The sequence below is a fragment of the Aspergillus sclerotioniger genome (assembly GCF_003184525.1).
Source record: "Aspergillus sclerotioniger CBS 115572 chromosome Unknown BO94scaffold_9, whole genome shotgun sequence".
Classification (NCBI taxonomy): domain Eukaryota; kingdom Fungi; phylum Ascomycota; class Eurotiomycetes; order Eurotiales; family Aspergillaceae; genus Aspergillus; species Aspergillus sclerotioniger.
Genome location: NW_020290999.1, coordinates 767,352 through 781,185, shown reverse-complemented (window position 1 = coordinate 781,185; position 13,834 = coordinate 767,352). Strand labels below are relative to the sequence as shown.

General features: G+C 57.2%; 7 protein-coding genes across 7 annotated transcripts; 4 read left to right on the top strand and 3 right to left on the bottom strand.

Annotated features, from left to right (window-relative positions):
* Positions 1–3: 3 nt before the first annotated feature.
* BO94DRAFT_533694 (acetylornithine transaminase) lies at positions 4–2,077 on the bottom strand. The gene has a single exon (XM_025611376.1). The coding sequence runs from the start codon at positions 1,921–1,923 to the stop codon at positions 499–501; it is 1,425 nt and encodes a 474-aa protein (XP_025469276.1). The 5' UTR covers positions 1,924–2,077; the 3' UTR covers positions 4–498.
* Positions 2,078–2,553: 476 nt separating this feature from the next.
* Positions 2,554–4,185, top strand: BO94DRAFT_462712 (acyltransferase family protein; the record flags this gene model as incomplete). The annotated part of the gene is made up of 1 exon (XM_025607987.1): positions 2,554–4,185. One exon carries the CDS (start codon positions 2,554–2,556, stop codon positions 4,183–4,185), a length of 1,632 nt encoding a protein of 543 aa, XP_025469275.1.
* Positions 4,186–5,590: 1,405 nt separating this feature from the next.
* On the top strand, positions 5,591–7,168 carry BO94DRAFT_555370 (putative clock controled protein (Ccg-8); the record flags this gene model as incomplete). Its single annotated transcript, XM_025613789.1, has 2 exons — positions 5,591–5,864; positions 5,991–7,168. The coding sequence occupies 2 exons, from the start codon at positions 5,591–5,593 to the stop codon at positions 7,166–7,168; spliced, it is 1,452 nt and encodes a 483-aa protein (XP_025469274.1).
* Positions 7,169–7,707: 539 nt separating this feature from the next.
* On the top strand, positions 7,708–8,392 carry BO94DRAFT_622972 (uncharacterized protein; the record flags this gene model as incomplete). The annotated part of the gene is made up of 2 exons (XM_025617115.1): positions 7,708–7,747; positions 8,098–8,392. The coding sequence occupies 2 exons, from the start codon at positions 7,708–7,710 to the stop codon at positions 8,358–8,360; spliced, it is 303 nt and encodes a 100-aa protein (XP_025469273.1). The 3' UTR covers positions 8,361–8,392.
* Positions 8,393–8,582: 190 nt separating this feature from the next.
* BO94DRAFT_533691 (FluC/FEX family fluoride channel) lies at positions 8,583–9,953 on the top strand. Its single transcript, XM_025611375.1, has 2 exons — positions 8,583–9,487; positions 9,516–9,953. The coding sequence occupies exons 1-2, from the start codon at positions 8,620–8,622 to the stop codon at positions 9,905–9,907; spliced, it is 1,260 nt and encodes a 419-aa protein (XP_025469272.1). The 5' UTR covers positions 8,583–8,619; the 3' UTR covers positions 9,908–9,953.
* BO94DRAFT_564876 (NAD(P)-binding protein) lies at positions 9,945–11,621 on the bottom strand. The gene has a single exon (XM_025614456.1). It carries the CDS (start codon positions 11,305–11,307, stop codon positions 10,327–10,329), a length of 981 nt encoding a protein of 326 aa, XP_025469271.1. The 5' UTR covers positions 11,308–11,621; the 3' UTR covers positions 9,945–10,326.
* A 43-nt stretch (positions 11,622–11,664) lies between these two features.
* On the bottom strand, positions 11,665–13,733 carry BO94DRAFT_533689 (aspartic endopeptidase). Its single transcript, XM_025611374.1, has one exon. It carries the CDS (start codon positions 13,552–13,554, stop codon positions 11,749–11,751), a length of 1,806 nt encoding a protein of 601 aa, XP_025469270.1. The 5' UTR covers positions 13,555–13,733; the 3' UTR covers positions 11,665–11,748.
* Positions 13,734–13,834: the final 101 nt, after the last annotated feature.

The window sequence follows — 13,834 nt, the reverse complement described above, 5'->3', positions numbered from 1 at the left end:
TGCCGGTCATGGTATTTCCTCGCCTGGCGCGAGCACCCGTTGTTTGATGAGGGTTTTGGATGCTCAGACTCGAGGGCCAGTCGGGAATTCCCTATTCTCCTTGTTAAAGTCATTGTTCTCCGTGTAACTTGATTCCACTTTTTCTGTCGCTCATGCTGTATCTTTTTTAATCGAATCATGAACTTATTTGATGATGGAGGGTTGAAGTTGGTCAATCCGTAGCGTTCTCAGTATCCCAAGGATCAATGTAGGTAGTAAGAACAGGGATGAGGCCACTCGGGCAGGCTTGAACAGAAGATCTTGGTTTCATTAAATTTTACTTTTGATTTCTTTCTAACTCGCCGTCTATATGCCGTTGTAGGAGAAGCGATCAAAAAAAAATTTATAAGTCCCGAGATCCAGTAGCATAAGGCATGTCACATCACAGGAGGAATATATGCATCGACTGCTAGAAGATTAAATAACTTTTGTGCTCGTTTCCCGTCACCCACGGACCATTTACGCCGCAGTAACCACGGCTTCCAGAGCCTGCTCCAGAATCCTAAGGCCCGTCTTGAGTTGCTCCTCGGTGATGGTCAAGGGAGGAACGAAGCGGATGCAGCCCTCACCTGCCGTGATGATCAGCATTCCACGCTCCCGGGCAGCCGCCACCAAATCAGAGGCCTTGGCGGTGAACTCCGGGGACAGCTGGACTCCCAGGATCAAACCGCGGCCGCGGATCTCGGAGATGACGTTGGGGTACTTCTTCTGGAGAGCCTCAAATCCAGACACCAGGAAAGCCCCCTTGGCCTCAACTCCCCTCTGCAGCTCCGGTGACGCCAGGCGGTTGACGATGTGGTGAGCGACACGGCACACCAAGGGGTTACCGCCGTAAGTGGTTCCGTGGTCACCGGGCTTGATGTGGCGGGCCACGGCCTTCTCAGAGACAATGGTCGCACCAATGGGCACACCGTTACCCAGGGCCTTGGCGGAAGTCAGGATGTCGGGATGGGCCGCCTCGCCAGAGGCAGGCGCCAGGGACGGGTGGGCATGAGCCCAGAAGGTGCCTGTCCGAGAGAGACCGCACTGGATCTCGTCGAAGATCAACACGGCGCCGACCTCATCGCAGCGCTTGCGCAGAGCGGTCAGGAACTCCGGCGTGCCCACATTGATACCGCCCTCGCCCTGAATGGGCTCCACAATGACACCACAGGTCTTCTCCGTGATGAGAGTCTCGAGCTGGGCCACATCATTGTACTTGCCATACTTGAAACCGGGCAGCATGGGAGAAAAGGGAGTCTGGTACTTCGGGTTCGGGGTTGCCGAGAGCGCGCCCATGGTGCGACCATGGAAAGAGTTGTGGAAGGAGACGATTTCGTGCTTTGCGCCGGAGGGGTCATGCGAACGACCGACCTTGCGCGCAAACTTGATTGCGGCCTCGTTGGCCTCGGTTCCGGAATTGCAGATGAACACCTGGGACGCATCGCGCATGGCGCCGGACTTGTGGGTGACATCAATCAACAGCTTGCTCAGGGCTCCGGTCCATGCGTTGTAGTAGAGGTTCGAGGCGTGGACGAGCACTTCGGCCTGCTCGGAAATGATCTGGGCGACTTCGGGGTCACAGTGTCCCAGAGAGTTGACCGCAATACCGGCCGTCAAATCAAGGTATTTCCGGTTCTCCATATCCCACAGGTAAGCTCCTTGTCCCTTGACCATGACGGGTGCGGGCCGAACGTAGGTGGGCACCATGTAGGGAATCTGGTCGTTCACAAAGGCCACCGATGCGGAGTCCGCGGCGGGATCGGGGTTTGGCACCGAGGCCTTGGCCTGGGAGCTCACCTGGCGCGACACGGAGAACAATCGCTGTTGAGCCAGAGAGTCAATGCCAGGGACGAGCCTCCTGGTGACGGGCAACCGCCGGGCAGCCAGATGTATGAACGCCATTCCGCTTGCAAGAGATCGGGGTGGAGGGGGAGGTGAACGGGAAGGTAGGAGGCGGTCGGCGCCAACAGAAGGACAGGAGAATGACCAAATTCGAAAGTCGAAAGATGTTGACGGGGGGAAGTTGAGGAGGGAGGCCGACGAAGAGGTGTAGGAAATGTGCTGGCGGCGCTGGATGATGGATCCGATGCGGCATCGGCGATCCGCCATCAGGTGACTCATCTCCTTGCCATGTGACCGGTCCGGGCCTCAGGAAGCCGTACCGTATGTATGTATGTATGTACGTAACCTCGTCAGTCGTATCTACTCTGTAAACTACTCTTCCTTCTCCCCATGTTTCGCCCAGGTCGGCCATGAGTTCTATTCAATCCAGGTTCTACATGACCCTCCTTGGTACCCGAGAGACCCCTTCGTCCTCATCCATTTTTACCATCTTCCCTCTCTCCTATCTCACCACCCCCTTCATACTCTTCAGATCCATCCGTGGCGCATCTGCGGTGCAGGTGTCCCCATCGCATCGCATCCCGTCCCGTCTCGCCCGTCCCGTGGCACACCATTCCCCAGCCGTCCTTCCCCATCTCTCTCGACACTCTCACGCTCTCTCTCTCAACCATCTCGGACCGGGTCGCCATCATGTCGTCGACCGACAATGGACTCAGATCCCCGCCTCCCGTCCATAATATCCCCCTGAATGATCTTGAATACGGCCTCAATCGCCGTTCCCACGCCGCCAGTTGGTCGGACCTGGCCGACCCGGCGGCCCTCGCCCCTCACGTCAAGCAACATCTGGATCACGGCCTCGACCATCTCGATAAATTCTTCACGCAGGTGGCCATCTTCATTACCCCGAGTTACCTCCAACATTATGTCGGCGGTCGGCCTCAGCCCCCAACGAAACCCCATGCTATCGCGGCGCTGGACGGCCTGCGCGGCTGGGCCTGCTTGCTCGTCTTCAACTTCCACTTCCTCTTCACATACACCTGGAAGGTCGCCATCGGTTGGGGGTTCAACAATGAGAACTTCGGACTGCTACAGCTCCCCATATTGCATATGCTGGTGTCCGGCCATATCATGGTGGCCATCTTCTTTGTCATCTCCGGTTACGTGCTCTCCTACAAGCCACTGAAGTTGATCCGCAGTCGCTCTTGGGAACAGACATTCACCGTCTTGGCTTCGTCCACCTTCCGTCGCGCACTCCGTCTCTACATCCCATCGGTGGTCGGCATCCTTCTTGTCTTCGTCGCCGTGCGATTGGGTGTTTACAACTACTCTCAGAAAGTCCTCGTGGAGGGCCACACCATCCTGGGCACCAACGAACAACATCCCCCAATCATGCGGTCTTTCTACAAACAATACTGGGACTGGTACCTGACAATCGCCCACCTGATGGACCCCTTCAACTGGGGCCTCTACTACAACTACTATAACCCGCACCTGTGGACCATTCCGGTCGAGTTTCGCAGCTCCATCGTGCTCTTCCTCACCATCCTGGCCACCTCCCGCCTGACAACGACCGTGCGTCTCTCCCTTGTCAGCGGGCTAGTCTGGTTCTGCATGCGCTGGGGTCGCTGGGACATTGTCCTCTTCCTATTTGGCATGCTCATGGCAGAAGTGGATCTCATCAACGGCACCTGGGAGCGGCCTGCGGATGAGGGTGAGCCCTCGAAGCCCCGACCTGGCCACCGACGTTTCCTCCCCAAGCAGCAAAATACCCTTCGGCAATTACTTCCTTTCCAGCTCTCAACCCGCAACCTCTGGATTGCCCTTTTCGTCCTAGGTCTCTACCTGGGATCCGCCCCGAACACTGGCTACAAGTGGACTCCCTTCTACCGCTGGACTTGGAAGATCACGCCCAAGACCTACCCGGAACCGCACCGTTTCCCCCAGACACTTGGTGCGGTCTTCATCGTCTTCAGCATCAACCACTCCAAGGACATTCAAAAGCTCTTCACCACCTCAGTCTCTCAGTACCTCGGCAAGATCTCCTTTGCCTTCTATATTGTCCACGGCCCCATCCTCCACTCTCTGGGTTACTCACTCATGCCAAACATCTGGGCCTTGGTCGGCAAGGAGACCAACTTCCAGTACTGCCTGGGTTTCTTCATTGGCTGGCTCATCTGCCTGCCTGTCTCCCTGTGGGCTGGTGACATCTTCTGGCGTGCAGTCGATGTTCCTAGCGTCAGGTTTTCCCGCTGGCTTGAAGACAAGCTGATTGTGAAATCAACTAAAGTGGGGGCTTCAGGTGCGAATTCACACCTGCAGTGATTGACTGCCCTTTCTCGGGGAGCCAGTTCGACTCGGTCAAGCTTCAAAGCGCAAATAAGCCACATTTTGGGATCACGGCACGCTGCCCTCCGCGTCCCAGAAAAGACGAGGTGAAATCGCAGCGACCGGCAACCTATGGAGCCAATGGGTTGCCACGCACCATCCAGTCTAGAAACCCCCACCTCACAACACAGATTGAGCGGGCACTCTGGCACTAATTCAGAGACCCGTTGGCGGCAGACTGTGTTCTTTTTGCGATATACCTCTCGAGCCTGCGGCTACTGGGACCCCGCTGATATCTGGAGCTGCGCCTCTGGGAGGATGGATCTTCCAGTATATGGTTGTTGACCTCGGTTATCTCGGATGACTCCCATGGCCGACTCGCGGGCTCAGCGGGCTTCGAACATTATTTGAAGCATCTGAGGGTTTGTATAGATGCGATATTATGTATGGTCCGAGAACGTAGGGGGTGGTCTGGGGGAGGTCGTTGATAATGCCTGTCGAGGCTCACGCTGTATATAGTAGTGCATCATGGGCCGGTCCCGTATTGTCGTACCAGCCGGTGTACATGAGGAATGCAAAGCAAGGCGACGGCTGGCCCGCTTGCTTCAGCCACTCGGCCAGTAACTATGTGGGGTGACTGTACACAGTATAGGGTATATACTATGTAGGAAGTAGGAAGTAAGAAGTAAGCATCTGGGGATCAGCCGGATCATGTGCAAGCGGGCAGGAAGGCAGGCGGTGGGGCGGTGCAATAAGACGACGGGAGGGTATGACGCGGCATCACATGTCAGGCGACGGGATTAGGTTTCAGCGGAGAGCAGCAGGATTCAGTCGCTTTCACGACCGATGGTGAGACCATTCGTGATTCATGGATGTGCCCCCCGTCAGATCCTCCTTGGGCCGATGGAACGAATGGCCGACACCCGAATCCGCACGCATGTGACGGCACAGGAGGGGAGAAGGCAGGAAGAGTCGGCCGATAGATTCAGCAGTTCGAATGACCTAATCATCGCGTGGGAGTCAGTCCCTCCGGCCGGTGAAGACTGCTAGGTATTTATACTGTTATAGGATGCAATGCTGGTGTTCCAGCTCTCGTCGTGGAGTAGTGAGATCTGGCGTAATATGGATATTAGGTCGATAGATAGATAGATAGCAGATGAATGGCGCGGGATGGCCGGCTCTTCGTTGGCCCGGCTTGGGAGGTGGTTCGGGTTTTTGCACGTGAAAATCGAGCGCCCACGATCCATCTTGACGCCCCGAAAGGGATCTTCGTCCTCCTCGACGAACTTATCGACCTCCACCAAAGTTCCATGCTTTCATCCCCTCCCCCAATTTCCCCCCGCTGAAGCCAATCTCAGGTGCAGGCCATTGTTTCCTTCCCTTTCTGGCCGCCCGGGCAGCCATGAAGCCTCGTCCTAACGGCCGATCGGACCCCGACGCCACGGCACCCACCGTCCCTCTTCCTCATACTTCAGCGCCATCCTCCTCGTCAGCCTCGATCTTGCCCGCGCACTCCTCGGCCCCTTCCACTGCTTATCCCCCTTTTCAGCATGTCCCTCCCCCCATGATGGACGTCGATCATGGTACCGTGGCTGAAGATCGTTCGCGTCGAGCCACTAGCGTTCTGTCCATGGATGACCTCGAAGCCGCCCAAGCCCTCGAGGGCCTCCGTACTGGTAATTCTTTTCCGGGCCCTGTCCTCATCAATCCGCTTGAACTCCTCCCAGACAGTCGTGCAAGCGCGCTCTATATAACTGATGGTAATCTATCTAGAGTACGGCCACTCCCCTCGAACGTCGCAGACGACCTCGCTGAACCCCCCGACTCCAAGCCGCAACCCGAGCCCCTCCTGTCCCTCCTGACCTCCACCCATCCCCTGATCTCGTCCGCTATCAACGGCTCGGTGTCGGCCTACACGAACTCCAAATCCTATTCTCCGCGCTTCAAGTCGAGCGCCGAATTCATCGAGCGCAACATCGGCTCGCCGGTCGCCAACACAGTTGGCACCGTGGGTCGGAAGACGGGCGTGGAAAGTGGCCTGCGGTGGGCTTTACTGCGTCGAGCCTCCTCTTCCGCCCAATCGAGTCGGTCTAAACGCCGGAAAGTCAGTGGAGAGCAGCATCCGACCGAGGTGGACGTAGAGAAGGGTCCGGATGACACGATGGAGTCCCCGCGGATGCGCAGCCCTTCGGACCTGTCGCCAGCCGAGGTTCCTCCGCCATACGATGATGAGAAATCTCCAAACTATGACGAGGTTAATCGGAACAGTCCCTCCCGGCAGACTCCGCCCACGTGGCAGAGCCGCTTGATGATCTCTACGTCGGGATTGGGCGTGGCTATGAGCGAGGAATCGCTCCGGAGCTTGCAGTATTGTCTAACTTGGTTGCGCTGGGCGAATGGACGGCTGGACAAGGCTATCGATGCGCTGAAGACGGCCCTGAAAGAATGGGATAGCTCGAGGCAGCAGAGTGACGATGCTGCCACCGGGTCCGACGCCTCGAGCACCACCCTCCTCTCGCAGCGGATCCAGGCCGTCAAAGAGGATGTGCTGTCGACATTGAAACGTGTGGTGGACATTGTCTCGAAGTACGCCGGGGGGGCGCTCCCTGAAAATGCGCGGAATCTGGTCCGCCGGCATCTCACCTCCCTGCCGCACCGGTTCCAGGTTGCATCGACCTCCAACCCGCCGCCGGATTCGATGGCGGCTGCCTCGGATGCCACCGTAGGCGCCCACCGGATCCTCGTATTGGCTCAGGAAGGGTTGGACATGATGTCGCAGGTCAGCGGGGTAGTCAACGACACCCTCGTCAGCGCCGAACTGTGGTGCGAGAGACTGGGTCGGAAGCGCTCCGAAGGCAAAAATAGCGCGGAGGTCCAACCACCCCGAGAGCACGACGAGCCATACCCGGCGGATGTCAAGCTGCCTATTCAGGAGCCTTCTCCCCGAGATGTCTCTATGACTGGTATGGAGAAGGCCTGAGTGGGGGGTTGTTGCCACGAACCACTGGGGCCAAGTTCCGTCGGTTTGCGCCGGGCACTGCCAAGGAGACGGACGCTCCCTCGGGTGTGTTGAATGCTGATTGGACGACCCCCTTCTTTGTTTCTTTGTTGCAGGTCGGATCACCTGCCATGACTTGGTTGCGTTTAGCTGCGAACGAACGGCGTTCTTTATGGGATGATGATGGCGGTTGGGTTTTTGGATACCTGGGTTGCTTGTCTGTTTTCATGTGTCTGGTCCACCCCTGTTGATCTGGGCTTGCCTGGAACCTTGCTTTCACTACTCCTTTGGAAGAAAAGTGCATGAAATGAAAGCGTCATTCCTTCGTGATTCCCCTCTCCCCCAGCTGCCGTGTAAATCGAAAGGCCCAGCCAGACCAGTCAGGTGACGGGCACCCCACCCGGCTGCGGCCCGGCATCCAAAACAAAAACCCGCGTCTCGGTGCTTCCATCGGACCATCCATGATCACTGTTCTGTTGCCTTCTCCCACCTCCTATCAGCTCCCCCAATCGTTCCTCATCATGGCCACCCCGACTCCTTCCAACTGCTGCGCCCCGGGCTGTACGCAGCCCGGCACCCGCCGCTGCACCGGCTGCAGCTTCAGCCCCCGGTCGACCACCGCATATTGCTCCCCTGAATGCCAGAAGGCCCACTGGTAGAAGCACAAGAAGCCGTGTGCGGGGGCTCGCAAGTACAACTGTTTCTTGATTCGTGCCACGCCCCTCGACCCGGCGAAAGAGAACCCCACGGATACCGACTACATTGAGCCGTTCCCCCTGGAATCGTACGGCAACTGGGGCAGGGAAATGAATGAGTTGAAGACTCGATTGGGATGGAGGCAGCTTGACGAGCCCGGCAAGTTCTTCTCGCACCGGGACGTCGATCAATGGCACTACCATGTGTATTTCCAGGGGAAGGGCCGAGGAATGCCATTGTGAGTCGGTGTATCGGCAAGCCGGTTGTTGGGGATGTGGCGGTGGTGAGGTCGTCGAGTGTGGATGTGAACGATTACGAGGAGACGTTCTCAAAAACTGAACTGGTCCGGACTACGGAGGAGTATCGGAACAAGAATGCCCGTGTTGCCAACGAGCAGCGAGAACGCACACGCATCGCCGGGTTGTTTGGTGTGCCTGAGCAATTCCTGCCGGAACGGAAGATCATCCAAATGCCCTAGGGGAATGATTTGTTTTCATTGTTTTATCTTGCTTTGAATATGAATTCAATGGTTAATCCTTTACTATACTCTGTAGACATAGTTCCTCGTTATAGTCCTCGTTCTAAAAATAGTTATAGTTGTAGTGGAACCCGGCGAATTAAGGTCAGCACTAAGCAAGTAGCCTTGTGGCACCGCCCAGCCTTTTCGCCGCATCGTCGCAATAACCTCCGCCGCCAACCTCCTCCATCTCGTCTGCTTCATCAACTTCCCCTCGCCCATGACGCCCCCCGATCGCGACGCGACCCTCTCCGAGACCCGGGCAGTGCCCCCGACGGCCCCGGATGTCTCGCCGCGTCGGTCATGGGCAGCTGAGGACGCGCTGCCTCCCACCAGCGAGAAGCCCCCCGAGGCGCCGGTCGAATCCACGCCGCAACCGCGAGACGAACCAGTCCTGCAGCCATTATCCCACAAGGCCACGCAGTTCTACACCCTCTCCTACCTAGTCTTCTTCTCCATCTTCGGCACCCTAGCCCGCCTGGGCCTGCAAGCCCTCACCTTCTACCCGGGTGCCCCCGTCGTCACCGGCGTCCTCTGGGCCAACGTCGGCGGCTCTCTCTTGATGGGCTTCTTTCTCGAAGACAAGAACCTCTTTCGCGAAGAATGGGGCAGCCCAACTGCCAATTCCCACCCCAGTGACAACAACGAAGCCGCCAAACAGCACAAAACCGTCAAGAAAACCATCCCGCTCTACATCGGCCTCACCACCGGCTTCTGCGGCTGCTTCACCTCCTTCTCCTCCTTCATCCGCGACATCTTCCTCGCCCTAACCAACGACCTCTCCACCCCCTCTCCCTCTCCCTCCAACGACCCCATCCCCTCCCGCAATGGCGGCTACAGCTTCATGGCCCTCCTCGCCGTCATCCTCACCACCGTCGCCCTAAGCCTCGGCGCCCTCATCTTCGGCTCCCATCTCGCTCTCGCCCTCGACCCCATCACCCCCACCTTCCCCTTCCGCTTCACCCGCCGCTATCTCGATCCCCTCTTCGGCCTCCTCGGCTGGGGCTGCTGGCTCGGGGCCGTCTTCCTAGCCATCTGGCCCCCCCGATCGCCACAATCACGCCACGGAAGTCTGGCGCGGCCGAGCCGTCTTCGCCATCGTCTTCGCACCCCTAGGATGTTTCCTGCGCTTCTACCTCTCACTAGCCCTGAATGCGCGCCTCCCGGCCTTTCCCCTGGGTACCTTCGTCGTGAATATCTTCGGGACTATCATTCTGGCCATGTGCTATGATTTGCAACATGTTGGCGGTATTGGGACGGCGCTGGGAGCAGTAGCCGCTACTTCGTCCATTTTGACCAGTTGTCAGGTCTTGCAGGGCGTTATGGATGGGTTTTGTGGCTCCGCTACTACCATCAGTACTTGGGTGGCGGAGTTGAATGGGTTGAGTAAGCGGCGGTATTCGTATTTTTATGGTCTGGTGAGTGTTGCGGTGGCTTTGGGGTTTTTTGTTATTTTAGCGGGTTCGTTGGGTTGGACGAAGGGTTTTGTTGAGCCGGTTTGTGGGTGATGTAGATAGAACTCTAATGTATATATGTGTAATTAGTATAGTAATGGCCATCTGGCCTGTAATTAATTGATTCGTCTATATCGACTCGCTTCTTCCTCTCTGTCTTCTTGTCTCTGCCGTGACCTTGATTCTGCTGTGCTCGCCTACGATCTACGTGGCGTACGTGGTCTTGGGATGTGTTGGTGTTGAGGCTGCTTCTAGCCTCCCAGTCGCATCCTGTCTCTCCTGGCGGAGGCAGAGAAGTCCTCCTGCATGTGGCTGCCAGTTCAGCGTCACGGCAGTCTCGTCATGTCGGGCCTGCCTTGTAGCTGCACCGCGAAGTCAACACTCGCGGGCGCGGTGGTGCTGGCCAGACAGCCGGAAAAGTTGCTCCCTCGATAAAGCAATAGAGCTTGAAACATGAATCCCCCTTCCACGCACTACTTCACATCCATATCATCGCCCTCACGCACAGACACCTTGTCCCTCGCCGGCGACGGCCCCTGTTGCTCCCCCGTCGGAAAACTAAGATACTTCCAATCCTCAATCTCCTCGATAATGCACTTCAACCGATCCCGGATACTCTCGACGGCATACGTCCCCAGGATGAGTCTGAGCGGCGGATACGAACAATGCCCCAGCTGCCACACCAGATGAGCGGCCTTGACGGCACTAGCCGGCTGCTTATCACCCAACCACATCAGCATCCGTTTCGCGTGGGCTGCCGGCGACGTCGGAGTATTATACGGGTCACTGGGCGGCTTGACCAGGAAATGGCCGTACAGGGGCAAGGGCGAGGCCAGATTATGTTCTTGATGGTCGTTATTATTATTATTATTAGCAGTCGTAGTAGTATTGAGAAAAGGCGGGGAATCCGAGCCCAACAGATCTCCGATATCGTCACGACGCATATGACCAGGCTCCACCAGGGTGGTTTTGATATTGAAGTTGTCCACCTCGTACAACATACTCTCCATCAAACCCTCCACTGCGTACTTGGATGCACAGTAGGGACCTAGACCCGGCACGCCTAGCGCTCCTGAAGTGGAGCTGAAAATGAGGTATCGGCCGGATCTTCTTTCTCGGAAATGAGGCAGGGAAAGCTGAATCATGTTGAGGGTGCCAGTGAAGTTGGTTTCGAATTGGTCTCGGATGTCGTATTCGTCTTGGTCTTCGCAGGCACCGATGACACCGTATCCGGAGCAGTTGGCGATGATGTCGATGCGGCCGAAGCGGTCGATGGTGCGGTCGATGACGCGTTTGACGGTGTCGCGGGCGCGCACGTCACACAGGAGACCTAGGCAGTTCTCGTGGTCGGCTTCGAGCTTGCGCATGGCTTCGGGGCTGTTTTCGAAGGTGCGGCCGACGGCGGCGACGAGGTCATCGCGCGATAACGCGGTTTTGACCAGGGAGCGGCCCATGTGGCCGGTGGCGCCGAAGATGAGCCATACGAGGGGTTTGGGGGGTTCTGGGGGCCCGGCGGGTCGGTGGTGGTGGGGAGCTGGAGCTTGGGTTCGCGGGCGGTGCTGGCTGAGGGGGAGAGGGCGGACCCGGGGACCCTATGGGGGGAAGGGTAGAAGTCCATGGATTGAGGGTGTTCGTCCCCGCGTCGTCTGGGTGCTGCGCGTCTTGGAGTGGTTGTGAGCGGTGCGGAGGTGACGCTATTCAGCAGTACTGGTGTGGGGTGGCCGCGGCTACGTCGGGGATCGGTCACATGGCCGGGGTGGCACGTGAGTTGACCGGAGACATTCAATACGGTCATCTACAAGAACAGTCAATCCTTCATGCATCTCATGCAGCTCGGCTTACTATGGAACCAACGCTAGCTAGATAGCCTACCAAATGGCAGAACCCCAAAGTTATTAGTGTTGGCGCGGACTCCGGCGCAATCGCTTGGCCGGAGGTTCAGCATCCCGTTCTACACTTCCAACTAGGGCCCAATTCTCATCCTCCTCGGGGGACTGCCCACGCTCCGTCGGGGTTTTGGGCTTGCTAGTCTCGCGTTTCCGAGGATGGTATAGAGAAATGGTGAACAACTCGAGCTTCTCCGTGGACTCCTTTTTGTCGGATTTCCCGGCCTGGGATTTGTCGCTCGCCTCTTCCGATTTCGACGGCTTCTCTGGGCTTTCCTTGGGCGTAGAGGGGATCCGGGAGAAAAGGCTCCCTTGCTTACCAGCTTCAACAGGCTCCTTCGTCTCCGCATCCGCCACACCGGGATCCTCATCTTCTTCCTCCGCGTCACTGAAATCCCACATCTCGTGGACCTCCTTTCTCACTAACGCAGTCCCCCACAGCGAGAGTAGAACCCCCGGCACCAGATACAGAAGCGCCGGCTGAGGATGGTCAAAGATCTGCATGACGACTAGAGTTGCAAGCATCCCCAGCACGTATCCAATGATACTTGCGGTAAAGTAAGGCTTGGGGAACGAGCGAGCGTCATGGTACGGAGGTTCCAGCTCCGGCTCGCTTGGTGCCACCGAACGGGTCCAGAAGCGCTCGCCCCATCCTCCCGTCGCGGACTGATACACAGGCTTGACAATCTCCGAGCCGTTGCCCTCCGTTTGCACCTTGCGCATGCCCTTTCGCTTGTAGTAGAGGTAGAGGTCGAACCGGAGCGCCAGGCCCACCATCATACCGGGAATAATAATGTCGCCCAATCCTAGCATGGCCAGGGAGATGGTGTCGGGTGCTTCACCAGGTCCCGCAGGACGCGGAAACAGGAGTTTGATTGGGACGTCGAGTGTCTTCGCCACCGTCACCATCAATGGGGTGAAGTAGACAAAATAGATGTCATAGAAAAACAAAGACCCCAGGATTAGTGACCCGGTTATGAAGGTGGACGGCGACATGAACTGCAGCGTGCCGTAGCAGAAACTGAAGCCTAGGAAGTTGGTCAGCCACCACGGCTTGGTGACGAAGGTGAAGTAGCCGATTGCAGGTAAAGCCACGGCTACGCTGAGGAGGTCAAGAACGCTGAGCCAACATTCCACGTTGAACAGGCGATGTACATGGATCCGAAGTCGCGCCCGCCAATATGATACCTCACGACAAGTCCAAAGTGCTGCACGGACGGCATGTGGCAGTGGGATTGCGCCCATGATCCCTGGGAGGGGAGAATGTCGGACTTCCAAAGACTCCGAGCTGGAACCATCTTCCCGAGCACCTTGAAAGACGCGTTCAGCCGGCTTCGGCTTCCAGATCCTGCCGGAACCGCTGTATTTTCTAGGAAAGAAGAATGATCTAACGACCGCAAAGCAGTCTTTTAGGAAGGCTATGGCGAAGAGCATGCCCATCTGGGAGAAGTAGTACCCGAGAATCTTGTTCAGTAGGTCGGCACCCATGTACTTGATCACCAGGTACAGGCCCCCGAGAGTGAGACCAGCAGTCAACGGGAACATCAGAGCATCACTTGGCGCCAGACCCTCCATCTTATGGGCATCTCCCAGGCTTTCGTCCTCTTCCGTGTCCGACTCGTATCTATCCTCCTGTGATTTCTTCGGGGATTTTGCGGCCGACGATGGTTTGGAGAGGGAGGCATGAGCGCCAATGTAGATGGGAAATAGCGCAGAGACGAGCAGATGTCCGTAGGTTGGCAGGAGGGGTTTTATGAGGGTGAAATGGTAGATGGCCTGGCCCAGGACCTCGGCGAACGGGCTAACCTCGTCCATGGTGGCAGCGAAGGCCTTGTCGCGAGTCGAGCTGGGGTAGGCAGTGGTCAGGGATTGGCGGAATGAGGGTAGGTAAAACAATCAATTAGTCCATGGTTTATTGGGGTTTAGTATGGTCAGGAACCCCAGCAGTTCCGAAAGATGCGATCACCCAAGGATCGTTATTCTGTCTCGATAGATTACTTGGTTATGTTGTTGATGTTGACTAACCCGCAGTCGGGCGGTGACGTGAGTGGAAGCACGTGATAGACCCAGGTCACGTGAAGCATGCCTCCTCCCT